At 44.8% G+C, this 16,681-nt stretch overlaps 2 protein-coding genes across 2 annotated transcripts in view; both read right to left on the bottom strand.

Moving 5' to 3' along the window:
- LOC145536858 (melanoma antigen preferentially expressed in tumors-like) overlaps positions 1 to 7,279 on the bottom strand; it is a 34,736-nt gene extending 27,457 nt beyond the window's left edge. Inside the window, exon 1 of the mRNA XM_081567022.1 lies at positions 7,204 to 7,279. The gene's annotated coding sequence lies outside the window, so the exon portion shown is untranslated. The remainder of the gene's footprint in view (positions 1 to 7,203) is intronic.
- Positions 7,280 to 10,231: 2,952 nt separating this feature from the next.
- On the bottom strand, positions 10,232 to 13,492 carry LOC145536020 (T-complex protein 11-like X-linked protein 2). The gene is made up of 5 exons (XM_081564384.1): positions 13,381 to 13,492; positions 12,895 to 13,112; positions 12,618 to 12,799; positions 11,464 to 11,627; positions 10,232 to 10,655 (listed from the first exon to the last, which is right to left on the bottom strand). Exons 1-5 carry the CDS (start codon positions 13,490 to 13,492, stop codon positions 10,423 to 10,425), a joined length of 909 nt encoding a protein of 302 aa, XP_081420510.1. The 3' UTR covers positions 10,232 to 10,422.
- Positions 13,493 to 16,681: the final 3,189 nt, after the last annotated feature.

The following is a 16,681-nucleotide window of genomic DNA, read 5'->3' as shown; positions in this document are numbered from 1 at the left end:
ATAGGAGCTTGTCAGGAGTCATTCAGATGCTACACGGAGATGCAGACACTGGGACTGAGCTCTACTGAAGGAACACGATACCACCATGAATAGTTTTTAATAAACTCCCGCTGCCATATTATGGGTTTTTTCTGAAGGAAGATCAAAGTTGCAAAAAGAACTGAAAGGAGTTGCCCGACACTTCAGCCCGTTCCAGGGAGGGCATACCAGGGACAGAAATGGAAAGCATAAAGGACACAGGAAGCGGAGCTTAGTGGGCACTGAAATAATAGTAGCGGGAAAAGTCATGCTGCTTCTTTTGGAAAAATGTGGACAATGTGGATCGATGTTCCCTGTTTGTCAGAGACAGAATTGGAACTCTGGAAGTCTCAGACCAGCTTACTTAGCAAGGGAGAGGGAGTGAAGACAGGGTATCACGCAGAACTTTATGGATTTTTCTCTCTCCTAACAGCAAGTTTTTCTTGAGTCTCTGTGACCTAAGAGAAGAAATCCATCTCCTGCATGAGCTGAAGAGAAATCTGCACAAGAGTTGTGAACAGTTTGGATGATGGAAGTGTAAGACAAAAAATACACACACACTGAAATAAACCTTCAAGAAAACCTAAAAATCCATGTGAATGTTTGGTCAACGTATTAGTATATATTTTCTAGTCTTTCACTCAACGAATTTTGCTAATTATAAAATATTAAACACTCTAAATGTGTATGTAGTAGATAAAGTCACTCTACATCTTCCATCTCTCTGAATCCATCACCGTGACTCTTAGTTATCCACTATTTTCTAGGTTGGTGCAAACTTTCCAAATGCATTTGTCCTTAGGTAATGTGCTTACCTACCTAAAATATTTTAAAGTATTTAGGATGATTGTATATTATTTTTAATAGTGACTATCATGTAAAATTTTCTTCAAAGTGGCTTTCTCACTTATTATATCTCCTAATTTTCATTTTTTAAGCTAATGTGATTTGGCATCTGTGTAGAGGTTTATTGAGGAACTGTTTTCCTTTCTACGTGTATTATTTGTTGATCTCTTGTCTACTTTGTCACATTTATGTCATGGCATATTTAGTCATTCAGCCATGTCGACCTCTATTGGACCCCATGGGCAGTAAGTAGCCCTGCCAGGCTCTGTCGTCCATGGATTTCCCAGGCAATACTGGAGTGGGTTGCCATTTCCTTCTCCAAGGGCTCTTCCCAGTGGAAGGACGGAAGGATCTAACCCAGGTCTTCTGCATGGCAGGCTGATTCTTTACCCCTTAGTCATCAGCTCCCTACTAGGGAAGCCTCCTCCCCCTACCAGGCAAGCATGCCCCTCCTCCAACCTGGGAAGCCCCCAGTTAGTAGATAAGAAAACAGTGGGGAGGGGGCCGCAGAGGAGGCGGGGAAAGCGCGACTAGGCCAATAGCAGGGCGGGGACCACCTTCGGATTGGCGCCACATGCACCGCGGGGACTGCAAGATCTTCCCCATGCTGGACATCCCAGGGGAGCAGGCCCAGAGACTGCTTGAAGCACGTGGAAGCTGCCGAGGAGGGGCCGACCGCGGAGGCCGCAGCCAGGGCCTCTATGTAAGCTGTCTTCCTATCTTCCTTCTCATGGGCAGCGTTCCCAGGCATCTGCCACAAAGGCAGGTGCCCCCATGTCTGCACTTAGGGGGATGGAGGGCCTGGAGGGCCTGAGAGGACACCCCCAGCAGAGCAGCACTGGGGTAGCAGGGTGCGCAGGCCTTTGATCAGCAAGACACACTCTGATCCACTGCTAAGAGTCCTGCCAGTTTGGTTTTGACTGCAGCCCCCCTCCCATCCCAAGAGAGACCAGCCCCTGGCCAGGCACATTCACCCAGGAGGATGCCCAGGAGGGAAACAGCGGACCTGATGGTCTGGAAAGTTCCAGATGGGGCACCAGGCAGGGACCAGCAGGGGCAGCCTCTGACACCGCACAGGCTCTGGGGGTGTGGGGGGCGGAGGGGTTTCCCTCCTCCCTCCAGGACGAAGGTCCCAAGCAGGGGAACAAGCGGCTGTGGGCAAGACAACCGCTGCGGGTAGCCCCCTCCCGCCTGCCTACGCCTGGGTGACCGTGGCGCCAGGGGGCGCCACAGCCCCTTGGAGCGGCGGAATCTGGGGAAGAAGAGACCAGTCTCCTGACTACCCGAGGGCCCGACCCCAAGGCGGACAGGCGACCTCCCCAGGAGCCTTTAAACCTCCGCCCCAGGACAGGCTAGGTAACAGCGAGGCAGACAAAGCAGGGGCGGAGCGCCCCACAGCCGCCACCCCGCCTTGAACCACCACTCTCCACCTACAGACCGCCCGGGGCACGCAAGCTTCCGCGCTTTGGGCCCCTGACTAGGGATCCCTGGGCGCTGGGCGCCCGCCGGCCGACGACAGCCCCGGGTCCCCTGGAAAGCAGGCAGAACCCCCTGGCTCCCCGATCGCTCCTTGACTTTCCCAAACCCCGGGACCCTCCCCGCACCCGCGTCTCAGGCACCCTCCCAGCCACAGGCGAGGAGGGGGAGAAATTGCCTAACCGACGGAGGGGAGGCCCGAGGCGCAGAAGGCTGGGAAAAGCGCTGGGCTGCAGGCCTGCAAGCCACCCCCGCAGGGGAGCAGCCTCAGCCACTCCGCGTAGCCCTGAGGCTCTGCCCCAGACACACGGGAGGCTATGCGCTGGTCGGGCACAACCGGGCTGGGGTGGGGTGGAGGTGTCGTATCTGGCCACAGTGAGGAAGGAGCCTTGGAGATGAGGGGCTGGGCCCCACGGAACCCTCGAACATAACCTCGAGGGACGTGGCAGGGAGGTCGGGCAGGAGAGACAAGCCCGAGAAGACTTCCCGGGACGCGAAGGCGGGGCTCGCCTTGGCCCTCCAGACAGGGTTCAGGGTGTTCCGGGTGTAGGCAGGAGAGGAAGACGTGTGGGGAGAAGGCAAGGAGCTGCCTTCCCACCCAATCGCTTCACGCCACCCCTTCTCACTGTCGTCCCTTTCAGAAGACTAAGGCCCAACTGCGGGCCGCCCAGGCGCCAGATCCTTGCAAAGGCGTGGACCGGCCTCCGGCGGCCTCCCTGCCCCCTTCCCGTCCCGCCGGGGGCAGGCTGGAGAGCTGCCTGGAGAGGCCTCCATGCTCTCATAACCGTGTTAATGATCGTCCTGCAGGTTCATCTATGTACATAGTCAAGATCCACCGTCTTAATGCTCAGCCAGGCCTTTGGGCAGACCCTGCCGGGGGCCATCCCAGTGCCTCACTAAACCATCCGTCCAATCAGGAGTAGCAAGGGGGCAGTAGCAACCACTTCTCCACTGATTAGCAAAGCTCTTCTTTGGTCAGGCATCTAAGCATAAAGTCTATAATATTTACTTTTAACACGTTTCCTTCTTTTGCTAGTACAGAAATTGTGTAAATTTATTCATTGATTTTTGCCAAGAGAACGCAATGGTCATAGCAAACACCCTCTTCCAACAGCACCAGCGAAGACTCTACACGTGGACATCACCAGATGGTCAACACCGAAATCAGATTGATTCTATTCTTTGCAGCCAAATATGGAGAAGCTCTATACAGTCAGCAAAAACAAGACCAGGAGGGGACTGTGGCTCAGACGATGAACACCTTAGTTCCAAACTCAGACTTAAATTGAAGAAAGTAGGGAAAACCACTAGACCATTCAGGTATGACCTAAATCAAATCCCTTATGATTATACAGTGGAAGTGAGAAATAGATTTAAGGGACTAGATCTGATAGACAGAGTGCCTGATGAACTACGGACGGAGGTTCGTGACATTGTACAGGTGACAGGGATCAAGAACATCCCCATGGAAAAGAAATGCAAAACAGCACAATGGCTGTCTAAGGAGGCCTTACGAATAGCTGTGAAAAGAAGAGAAGCCAAAAGCTAAGGAGAAAAGGGAAGATATTCCCGTTTGAACACAGAGTTCCAAAGAATAGCAAGGAGAGATAAGAAAGCCTTCCTCAGCAATCAGTGCAAAGAGATAGAGGAAAACAACAGAATGGGAAAGACGAGAGATGTCTTCAAGAAAATTAGAGATACCAATGGAACATTTCATGCAAAGATGGGCTTGATAGAGAACAGAAATGGTATGGATCTAACAGAAGCAGAAGATATTAATAAAAGGTTGCGAGAATACACAGAAGAACTGTACAGAAAAGATCTTTACGACCCAGATAACCACGATGGTGTGATCACTCACCTAGAGTCAGACATCCTGGAATGTGAAATCAAGTGAGCCTTAGGAAGCATCACTACGAACAAAGCTAGTGGAGGTGATGGAATTCCACTTGAGCTGTTTCACATCCTGAAAGATGATGCTGTGAAAGTGCTGCACTCAATATGCCAGCAAATTTGGAAAACGCAGCAGTGGCCACAGGACTGGGAAAGGGCAGTTTTCTTTCTGATCCCAAAGAAAGACAATGCCAAAGAATGCTAATACTACTGCACGATTGCACTCATCTCAAACACTAGTAAAGTAATGCTCAAAATTCTCAAAGCCAGGCTTCAGCAATACGTGAGCTGTGAACTTACAGATGTTCATGCTGGTTTCAGAAAAGGCAGAGGAGCCAGAGATCAAATTGCCAACATCCTCTGGATCATCGAAAAAGCAAGAGAGTTCCAGAAAAACATCTAATTCTGCTTTATTGACTATGCCAAAGCCTTTGACTGTGTGGATCAGAATAAACTGTGGAAAATTCTCAAAGAGATGTGAAAACCAGACCACCTGACCTGCCTCTTGAGAAACCTGTATGCACGTCAGGAAGCAACAGTTAGAACTGGCCATGGAACAACCGACTGGTTCCAAATAAGAAATGTTGTACTTCAAGGCTGTATATTGTCACACTGCTTATTTAACTTATATGCAGAGTACGTCATGAGAAACGCTGAACTGGAAGAAGCACAAGCTGGAATCAAGATTGCTGGCAAAATATCAAGAACTTCAGATATGCAGGTGACACCACCCTTATGGCAAAAATTGAAGAAGAACTAAAAAGCCTCTTGATGAAAGTGAAAGAGGAGAGTGAAAATGTTGGCTTAAACCTCAACATTCAGAAAAGTAAGATCATGGCACATGGTCCCATCACTTCATGGCAAATAGGTGGGGAAACTGTGGAAACAGTGTCAGACTTTTTTGGGGGGGGCTCCAAAATCACTGCAGATGGTGATTGCAGCCATGAAATTTAAAGACCGTTGCTCCTTGGAAGGAAAGTTATGACCAACCTAGACAGCATATTGAAAAGCAGAGACATTACTTTGCCAACAAAAGTCCATCTAGTCAAGGCTATGGTTTTTCCAGTAGTCATGTATGGATGTGAGAGTTGGGCGGTGAAGAAAGTTGAGCGCTGAAGAACTGATGCTCTTGAACTGTGGTGTTGGAGAAGACTCTTGAGAGTCCCTGGGACTGCAAGGACATCCAACCAGTCCATCCTAAAGGAGATCAGCCCTGGGTGTTCATTGGAAGGACTGATGTTGAAGCTGAAACTCCAATACTTTGGCCACCTCATGCGAAGAGTTGACTCCTTGGAAAAGACTCTGATGCTGGGAAGGATTGGGGGCAGGAAGAGAAGGGGACGACAGAGGATGAGATGGCTGGAGACCATCACCGACTCAATGGACATGAGTTTGGGTAAACTCCGGGAGTTGGTGATGGACAGGGAGCCCTGGCATGCTGTGATTCATGGGGTCGCTTAGAGTCGGACACGACTGAGCGTCTGAACTGAAGTGAACTGATTCATTGATTATTTGGGGGTGGGTGTGTGGGGACCACGCAGCTTGCACTGCAGGATCTTAGTTCCTCAACCAGAGATTGAAACCAGCATAAGGAAGTGAAAACACTGAGTCCTAACCACTGGAGCACCAGGGGAGTTCTCACTGATGTTTTAAATGCAAAAATTATACAACTTGTGAATAACTGAATGCTTATTTGGCTTAAAGAAGACACCATAGAAAATGCCTCCCACTTTATTCTCTTTGTGGGATTTCCCTGGCGGTTCAGTGGTTGGTTAGGATGCTGCACTTCCAGTGCCGCAGGTCTTGGGGTGGATTCCTGGTTGGGGAGCTAAGAGCCCACATGTTGCAGCATGCGTCCAATAAATAAATAAATTAAAAACACTAGTTTCTTAATTTTGTTCTTGTTAAATTCCTTCTCCCCTCAGAGGTCACACCTTTCCAGTGCTTCTGCCTGGACCTTACACACTACCATTTCTGACAGCTCTATATCCAGGTCTACAGCAGGATTTTATCTTCCTCATCTTCCTCAGCACCAAGTAGGTGGGTTGTGTACATTGGAGGCATGGTATAGATATCCTCAAAGAAATTAAAAACTAGCTATATGACTGAAAAAGCTTTCAACTATGCTACAAATATATTTACAAAAACTAAAATGAAGTTAAGATCTTTTCTATCCATCCAAAAAGTCTCCGATAAAGAATGGTGAATTGTTTTAGAAAATATCAAGGACATGTCTTAGGAGCAAATTTTCAGCATATAAATGAAAAAGGGTGTTAGATTCCCAAAAACCTACAGGAAGGAAACAAATTGATAAAAAGTACTCAGCTGCAAACATGTAGTATCGTTCAAGAAAAATGGAAGGATGATTCTGAGTACAGAACCTTCGATGTGAAGTATAGACCCTCAGGCACGAAGGCCAGAATTTCCAGAAACAGAAGATGATTTCCAGGCCTTGTAGCCTGGTGGAGTTTACCTAGCTGGATTTCAAGATTGCTTGGAGTCAATAACTCTTTTCTTCATTTTCTCCCATTTGGAGTGGGAATGTCTGTAACTATTATCTTATACCTATCCCACTACTGTATTTTGGGAAGGGGTAACTTTTTTACTAGTTCACAGACCCACTGATGGAGAAAATTTTTGCCACAGGGAGAATCATACCCAGTTTCTCACATATCTGGTTAAATGATTTACAGGTGAGATTCTGGACTAGATAGGTAATATGTTGAGACTTTGGGGAATATTGGGATGAGATGAATATGTTTTGCATGATGGATGGATTTGAGTCCTTGCAGGGGTCAGAAGACAGACTGTTGTCTGCTGAACAATGGCCTTTAAGGATATCCATGCCCTAGTGCCTGAAATCTGTGAACGTTACCTGATTTGGCAAAACGGACTTTGCAGATGTGATGAAGTTAAGGATCTTGAGATGGGGAGACTATCTCGAAAGCGAAAAGTGAAAGTGTTACTCACTCAGTCGCGTCCGACTCTTCGTGACCCCATGGAGTATAGCCCACCAGGCTCCTCTGCCCATGGAATTCTCCAGGCAAGAATACTGGAGTGGGTAGCCAATCCTTTTTTCAGGGGATCTCCCTGACCCAGGGGTCGAACCCAGGTCTCCTGCATTGTAGGTAGATTCTTTACCGTCTGAGCCACCAGGAGACTAGCTTGGTGAGCCCTCAATGTAATAGTGTGTCCTTATAAAGAGGAAAGGAGAAGGAGATTTGATACAGAAGAAGGAGGGCAGTGTTATGACTGAAGCAAGATACTATGTTGTTGGCTCAAATGACGGATGAATGGGTCACAAGGCAAGGACTATAAGAATGCAGCTCTAGATGTAAAAAACGCAACTTAAGAAATTCTCCCCTAGAGAAAGCCTGCCAAAGGGACAGTGGCCTTGCCAATAAACTTTGGTTTGTACCCAGTAAAGCCGATTTTGTACTTGACCTCTGGGGCTAGAAGAGAATAAATGTGTGTTATTTTAAGTCACCAGGTTCATGGTAATTTGTTACAGCCACTGTAAGAAAATAACCCAGGAACCTTCCAAGATAATCTAGTCCAGTGGCTTCAAACAATCCTCAGAAGAACTTCGTTCAGCCCCCAGAAATGTGCAAAGATGTCCCCTTAACTCACTCAACCAGAGAAGAAAACCAAAAAGCAAAACAGGTTCTAATGCCCGTTAGAGCTGCTTGTGCCACACTGTTCCGTGCAGGTGTGCTCAGTTCTGTCCACCTCTTTGCGACCCCGTTGAGTATAGCCGGCCAGCCTCCTTCCTCTGTGTGCCTTATATTTAGCCAATATAGATATCACTCTATTCACCTAGATATAGCAAACACCTGGGATCCATCTTCTAGAAAAATTACCCTGGGAGTAATGGAACTCAGATCCCATCTGTTATTATTCTTGGATTAAGTAAATTATACTCAGCTCTTCCCATCCCCTGAAATGATGAGGACATTATTTTGCCCCATGCAGTCATAATAGCCCACAAGTGAATTTTTATTTTCTCCTGTCCATTTCAAACAAGTCCAAAGGTGAGCTAATTTCCCCCCTACTTTGCTAGAGTGCTGGTGGTCTGTTGTAGTTGGCCTGTAAATGATAGGGTCACTTCAGTTCAGTTCAGTCACTCAGCCCTATCCGACTCTTTGGGACCCCATGGATCGCAGCACGCCACGCCTCCCTGTCCATTACCAACTCCCGGAGTTTACTCAAACTCATGGCCGTGAGTTGATGATGCCATCCAACCACTGCATCCTCTGTCATCCCCTTCTCCTTCTTCCTTCAGTCTTTCCCAGGATCGGGGTCTCTTCAAAGGAGTCAGTTCTTTGCATCAGGTGACCAAAGTACTGAAGTTTCAGCGTCAACATCAGCCCTTCCAATGAATATTCAGGACTGATCTCCTTTAGGATTGACTTGTTGGAACACCTTGCATTCCAAGGGACTCTCAAGAGTCCTCTCTAACACCACAGTTCTAAAGCATCAATTCTTTGGCACTCAGCTTTCTTTATAATCCAACTCGCACTTCCATACATGACTACTGGAAAAACCACAGCTTTGACTAGATGGACCTTTGTTGGCAAAGTAATATCTCTGCTTTCTAATATGCTAAGTTGGTCAGAACTTCTCTTCCAAGGAGCAAGTGTCTTTTAATTTCATGGCTACAGCCACCATCTGCAGTGATTTGGGAGCCCAAAAAAATAAAGTCTGTCACTGTTTCCACTGTTTCCCCATCTATTTCCCATGAAGTGATGGGACCAGATGCCATGATCTTAGTTTTCTGAATGTTGAGTTTTAAGCCAACTTTTTTTAACTCTCTTCTTTCACTTTCATCAAGAGGATCTTTAGATCTTCTTCGCTTTCTGCCATAAGTGAGGTGTCAACTGCATATCTGAGGTTATTGATATTCCTCCTGGCAATCTTGATCCCAGTTTGTGCTTCATCCATTCCAGCATTTCCCATGATGTACTCTGCATATAAGTTAAATAAGCAGGGTGACAGTATACAGCCTTGACATACTCCTTTCCCGATTGGGAACCAGTCAGTTGTTCCATGTCTGGTTCTAACTCTTGCTTCTTGACCTGCATACAGATTTCTCAGGAGACAGGTCAAGTGGTCAGTTATTCCCATCTCTTTCAGAATTTTCCACAGTTTGTTGTGATCCACACAGTCAAAGGTCAAATGATAGGGTGAATCTCTACAATTGAAGAAAACAAGCCCAGATCTTTGTGAATCTAGGACATCTGTCATTTGTGATGCCAAATGAGTTGACAATCACAATCTGAGAGTTTGAGGCTTAGACTGCAGGTGGGAAGAAACATGGTGGCTGTCCCACTCTTGAATACCCAGGTCATTTATCTCAAGAAGAAAGAAGTGTTCTAAGCCTAGAAATGTGACAATAGAAGATTTAGCTACAGAATGGAACCAGAGATGAACTTGAAACAAGTGTCTGTGACCTAAGTGCTTGCATTTGCAATTGGTTTGAGAGAGTCTAAAACTTACCCCCATGATCACTAAAGAGAGAAAGAGAGAGCGAGCGCCCATTGAGGCTGAGAAATATCCTCAAATGAATGCTTGTTGGCAGACAATATTGACTTTAACCCAGTCCTCACTTTTGCATACTGCTTCATGACCCCCACACCAGAACAGGATGTGGGGGCTCTTACCATTACTGCAGTTTCAAAATTATAGGGAAAATGTGATACTAGAAATAGCGTTCTATGTCTTCCCCTGATCTGTAACTCAGTGTATTCCCAACCTCTAGAAGCCCTTATACTTCCAGAACTCATACTTTGGAAAAATTGCAGAGAAAGTTTTCACAGCTCTCAAGGAAATGATTTTCCATTGGAGGAAACAATGTTAGCAGCCGATGCCCTGATGCCTGCTCAAGCCAGGCGGGAAGATGATGAGCCAGTGAAAGAGAACTGCGAGCTCATGGGTTCTCAGACAGTAGGGGATAAGGGCACGAAACCTGGATTCAGTCACAACACAGAAGGAACCAAGGTTTTCTTGCAGCACAGAAGTTTATTATGAAGGGGGCTGGGCCAGTTTGTATTTACATGCTGGAATCCTGCAGCCCTGAGTCCAGGCCATAGTGAGGAAGATGTTACTCTGCTCGCCACAGGTGATGTCATCCCAGGAACATGCTGAGCCCTCTCTCCTGGGTCCCTGTTGCCAGACTGGGGTCTGGCACTGTCAGATAGACTCCACTTCTGTTTCTTGGGCCTGAGCTGGAGGGATGATATCTTTAAGGATTTCATCATAATAGGGGCTAAATACCCGCTGATTGTGACACATCAGATTGAAAAACTTCCAACCCAGTTTTGTCAACTCCCCCTTGATGAGAATAAGGCCAACAGGGAAGTCTAGCAGAGACTCCTGCATCCTGTGAACCAAACAGCCTTTGAGAAACAAGTGGGTCTGCTGATCTGTGTGCAAGAAAAAAGTTAAAAGGGAAAGATCAAAGAGGTTTCAGAAGAAATTCACAGTGCCCTTGCCCTCTCTGTTCACCGACGTTTAAATTAACACATTTTCACTGACCTACCCACTCATTTAGGTAAACCATGTTAATGAATTTTTTTCTTTTCTTTTGGAAGAAGGAATGCTATAAAGCTCCTAAAAGCAATGCATTATTGAAAGATGTCCAGCCAGTAAGTCTCTGGCTGTTTATAATGTTATGGGGTGCTAAGTGAACTCCTGATGTGTGTGGCCTAACAAGAGGATCCTAGACATTGTACATGAAATTCTAAGGACACACATTGCAGCCAGTGTACCAACACTGGGTCCTACAACCATATCAGACTATGTCAAGATTCAAAAATTAGAAGCAAGGTGGTTGAGTTCACTGCTCCCATTCTTGCAGGGAATATATCCTTCGGCCTAAATTAGCATCAGTTCCTTAGAGGGAAGTAGCGACCGTCATGGTATCTTAAAGCATGGGATATAGAAAGGGTTTCCCATCACAGGTCTTGGGTTATAGTTAGAGAATGACCAGGAATCACTCAGCACTAGCACCTGCAAGTTACGCATCCTAGCTGACCTTAAAACCTTCAAACTGAAAGAGATCTATTTCAGTTCTGCACATCATACATAAAGAAACTAAAGCCAAAAGACTTTCCCAACGATCATCCCATTTTCGAATGGCTTCACAATTGACTTCCAGGCTTGAGTCCACCTTCTTACCTTCCACATTCTTGCCACCCCTTCCCAGCCCCACCACCATAGGAGGACTCTTACCAATGATGCTACGAACACGGTTCTCTTTCTTGGCGATGTTCTGAAGTTGGCCTCTAAGAGAGGCTTTCTTTTCACTACTCAGGGCAGTTAGGCCCATGTCTTTGAGGCGTTCATGTATTTTCTGAGACACTTGTTCACTCACAGTCACCATAGCCTCTTCAGGCCTAGATAATGAAGGACAGAAAGCAGAGTGACCTTGGCATAGGGGCAAAGCCCAGAGAATCCAACACCAGAAGCCAGGTCCACTTACAAAAGAATTCCAGCTCTCCACCACTAACAGGGGACCCAGCATTTCAAATCATTTCATTGTTACCCTCAAGATGTCAACTATTTCACTCATATTAATTCGTACATATTAACTAATTCATACTATTCTCCACTTCAAATGAAACAAATTGGACAAGGGTTCAGTTCCATTCTTGGATCTCCTCAGTATTCTTTAGCCCCATAAACTTTATTCAAATTCTGTTTTAAGATTTCTTAGGCATTTTCCATAGTTGTCTTCCCTACTTCAGCAATTAACTTGTAAATATATTGAGGTCTGAACTTCCAGTTCTTCTTTTTACTTCAGCTGAGGTGCCCTGCATGAAGCAAATTATGGATACATATTGACCAAGGGATCAACTTCTGGATATACAAACACAAATCCAGTGTCACTTATTTAAGTATATAATGACTCATTTTTAGTACAGTACTGAATGTTTCATAGCAAACTAGTTACCACACTCACCTCCTTGGAAATAGGTTTTGTTTCCATCACAAGCCTTAAAACATTTTATCAAAACACACCGATGACCTTTGAAGATGATGCCCAAGGTCTTTTGCGTGGTTTATGATGAAGAATAAGGCAGTAATACATTAACTGCCTAAGTTCCAAAGCCAACATACTAGTTTCCACTCTCAGAAAGATCTAGGAAATTTGTTGTTGCTCATGTTGTTTAGTCTCTAAGTCATGTCTGACTCTTTTGCAACCCCGTGGACTGCAGCCTGCCAGGCTCATCTATCCATGGAATTCTCCAAGCAAGAACACTGGAGTGGGTTGCCATTTCTTACTCCAGGGGATCTTCCTGACCCAAGGTTCAAATCTGGGTCTCCTGCATTGGCAGACAGATTCTTTACCACTGAGTCACCGGGGAAGCCTCTATGAAGTTTACCTGGAGTTAAATTCCCCCATCAGGGCCTTGGTTATGTGTTTCAGTTTATTCACAAATTCAGTCGAACTGAATAAAGTGCTACCAGAGAAACTTCTGGCCACTAGCAAGACTGAGGCCAGAATGGCCAACTGCTTCAACTGGGACTCCATGTCCCGCGGCTGGCTTCTATCCATTAGCAGAGTCTGGTGAGGCAGGGAAAAGCAAGCTGTCAGAAGAGTGTTTTAGTAAAGGTATCAAATACAAAACAAAAAGGTAATATTTTAACATATATTCCTACCTCGGGAAACTCTTTACTGTCAAGATCCCAGAGAAGAAGGTTCAGGTAACCCTGGTACAGCACCACTGTGGAACTGGGAAGTTGTGGGTTGTCCACTGCCCAATTTGGAGATGAATGGGCCATGCTGGAGGAGCTGGGAGAGTCAGGAGAACTTGAAGGTGGTGTAGTGAGGTCTAGAGCTGTTTTGGTTAGCCATTTTGTGGTGCAATCAAGGAGATCTATGACATAGAAGGGAATATGTAAATATCTTCAAACACCAAGGCTTGAAAACTAAGGCTTGAGGATATATTCTTCCTCAATAAATAAGTGATTTTGTACATCTTTTCCCTTGGAGAAATGTTCCTTCTTCCTACCTCAGGCCCTAGCCCCCTGTCCAACAGGGAGAAACTATCTATTAAAAAAAAAAAAAGGAAAGTATCCTACCACTGTATGAAATCGACCCAAAATCAAATCTCCCCCTCTCCTGTCCTTAAATTTTGAACATACTGGGTTGCTTGTTGAGGAGTTCCTGGAATTTAGCTCGTTCATACCAGAGAGAATGTTCCTTCAGGTAGGGTTGGACGCTCTGTATAGGATAGTTTACCATGTCCATTTTCATCAGGCCCAGAACATGGAAGATGCCCCTGTCAAAGGAGGAAAAATCACATGCTTACACTCTAAAAGGTAATCTAGTGGGGTGAGGTGGAACTGAAGCTAAGAGTCCTAAAATCGCAGTGTCTTAGAGTTAAAAATGGCCTTAAAAACCGCAGTCCTACTTCAATTTACAAATACAGACATTGCAGCCAGGGACCCAAGGCCACAGTGTGAGTTGTTATCAGAGCTAGGAACAGATACAGCTTCTGACCTTTTAGTTACTAGTCTAGAGTTCTTTCCACTGTAGGTACTCCATCTCAGAAAAACCACTAAAATTCTAACTCTCTGTGGGTTGTTGGGATGATGGTGGTTGAATTTGTAACTCATTCAGCTTATGACTTTACCTCTGGGTCTTGATTCTTCTATCTGTGAAACAGGGATCATCCGCATTCCTGTTCCCCCACGGGGTTTGAGTTAGGATACATAAGAAATCGTCTGCAAAAGTGCTGCTTGAAATCTCCCAAAGAAACAGTTACTGTACTCCGGTGTCTAGACAAGAATATTGGAGTGGGTTGCCGTTTCCTTCTCCACGGGATCATCCCGACCCAGGCAGTGAACCCTCTTCTCTTGCATCTCCTACATTGGCAGGGGGATTCTTTACCACTAGTGTCACCTGGGACGCCAGTATCTTAACAGCATCATTTCTTAGAAAGGGTCCAAATGATCTGAAGATCATCAAAAGGCTTCTGAGAAGCCATCCTTTGAAAATAAAAGCCAATAAACCAGAGAGGAACAATAGAGGTATTACTCCGTTCTTCAGTATAGAAGAACTAGGCAAGCCAGGGGCTATAACCCAGTATCTGGCTCAGAGTTTTCCGGTACAGTGTCTAAGGCAGGATACTACATCTAGTGTTCAGGAACAGTACATCTAGTTTCTCACCTCAGTAACTGCACAGGATCTGTTATGCTCTCTAGTTTTCACACTGCTTCATCTCGGACTGGTGCACACAGCAGGGTCATCAAATTAAGAATGTAGTTGGAGAGATGAGGGACATCCAGGGCCCCATGTTCTGCTTCCTGCTTGAGGAGATCTATGTCCAGAGCTTCTTCAATCTCATCTCTTAGGCTGTTCTGGCGTGGTAATAGCAGTGATAGCGATATCTCTCCAGAAATGACAATCAATGGAGCCAGATTATTTAGAACCCCAAGCATTCTTTGATGAACAATCTCTTTATGGCAAAGGCATGTCAGCCTATGTCTACTGAGGCTCCAGAAACTAGGTTTCCCAATTGCATGTTCAGAATATGATTTCTCTCTGTTTCGAAGCCAGTTATAATTTAAAGCTTCATTGGGATTAGTAGTAACAGTACTGCTGTACTATTTTCTGGGCAGAATGAGATAAAGATAGGAAGAAAAAGAACTGTCACAAAAACAAATGCAAACATTATCCTAAATGGTGAAAAATTAAAAGCATTTCCCCTAATGTCAGGAACAAGACAGGGGTACCTACTCTCACCCCTACTACTCAAGATAGTTTTGGAAGTTTTGGCCACAGCAATCTGAGCAGAAAAAGAAATAAAAGGAATCCAGATTGGAAAAGAAGAATAAAACTCTCACTGTTTGCAGATGACATGATCGTCTACATAGAAAAACCTAAAGACTCCACCAGAAAATTACTAGAGCTAATCAATGAATATAGCTGAATTTCAGGATATAAAATTAACACACAGAAATCCCTTGCATTCCTATACACTAACAACAAGAAAACAGAAAGAGAAATTAAGGAAACAATTCCATTCACCATCGCAATGAAAATACTAAAATACTTAGGAATATATCTAGCTAAAGAAACAAAAGACTTATATACAGAAAACTATAAACCACTGATGAAAGAAATCAAATAGAATACAAATAGATGGAGAAATATGCCGTGCTCATGGATTGGAAGAATCAATATAGTGAAAGTGAGTATACTACCCAAAGCAATCTGTAGATTCTATGCAATCCCTATCAAGCTTCCAGTGGTATTCTTCAGAGAACTAGAACAAATAATTTCACAATTTGTATGGAAATATGAAAAATCTCGAATAGGCAAAGCAATCTTGAGAAAGAAGAATGGAACTGGAGGCATCAACCTGCCTGATCTCAGGCTCTACTACAAAGCCACAGTCATCAAGACAGTATGGTACTGGCACAAGGACAGAAATATAGATCAATGGAAGAAAATAGAAAGCCCAGAGCTAAATCCATGCACCTATGGACACCTTATCTTTGACAAAGGAGGCAAGCATATACAATGGAGAAAAGACAATCTCTTTAACAAGCGGCGCTGGGAAAACTGGTCAACCACTTGGAAAAGAATGAAACTAGAACACTTTCTAACACCATACACAAAAATAAACTCAAAATGGATTAAAGATCTAAACGTAAGACAAGAGACTATAAAACTCCTAGAGGAAAACATAAGCAAAACACTCTCCAACATAAACCACAGCAGGTTCCCCTATGACCCACCTCCCAGAATATTGGAAATGAAAGCAAAAGTAAACAAATGGGACCTAATTGAAATTAAAAGCTTTTGCACAACAAAGGAAACCATAAGCAAAGTGAAAGGACAGCCTTCAGAATGGGAGAAAATAATAGCAAAGGAAACTACTGCTGCAGAAACTACTGTAAGAGCCAAAGCAGCAGGTCCACGTAAGCACTGTTGACTTCAGTCTGATAAAGGTCTAAATGATCAAAACAAATCTACTGAGTTGCAGTTGTTAATTTGGGAAGAAAAACCGTGTCTATTGATTACTATGAGCCATACGCTTTAAAAGGATAACTCATTTGAGAGAGGTAACTCTATAGATTGGTGCTGGTACAGAAGGTTATGATGAGGACAAGGAATTCCAGAGGTATGAAATCATTCTCTTGACCAAGAGGTCATGGATATTGTAGATGGCCAACCGAGAATGGTATACAGACAGCAGACTGGTTCCAGAATCTGTGTTCTGGTCACCCACTAGGTTCACACTGAAAAGTTACAGTGGGATAAACTTTACTAATTGACAAAATCTGGCAAATCAGCCTCAGTTACTGAAAAGATGAGATCATGAGAGGTCTCTTTGGAGTGCCACATAAGTCATTTCTAGTACTACTGCTAATTAGACCCAGTCACAGTTGAATCTATTTCATGGCCTCTATGTAAGGTTTGTGTATAGTAGAAAGT

This window comes from Giraffa tippelskirchi, chromosome X, assembly GCF_054371585.1.
Source record: "Giraffa tippelskirchi isolate mGirTip1 chromosome X, T2T-mGirTip1v1.2.pri, whole genome shotgun sequence".
Lineage (NCBI taxonomy): Eukaryota > Metazoa > Chordata > Mammalia > Artiodactyla > Giraffidae > Giraffa > Giraffa tippelskirchi.
Note: the sequence above shows the minus strand (reverse complement) of the source record. Positions and strands in the feature narration are given on the sequence as shown.

Coding starts and splice junctions, on each gene's coding strand:
- LOC145536020 (XM_081564384.1), bottom strand. CDS start 13,492: ATGAAAATGGACATGGTAAACTATCCTATACAGAGCGTCCAACCCTAC. Junction 12,800..12,894: donor ACAGTAAAGAGTTTCCCGAG/GTAGGAATATAT, acceptor CTGCCTCACCAG/ACTCTGCTAATGGATAGAAG. Junction 10,656..11,463: donor CCGTGTTCGTAGCATCATTG/GTAAGAGTCCTC, acceptor TCTTGCACACAG/ATCAGCAGACCCACTTGTTT.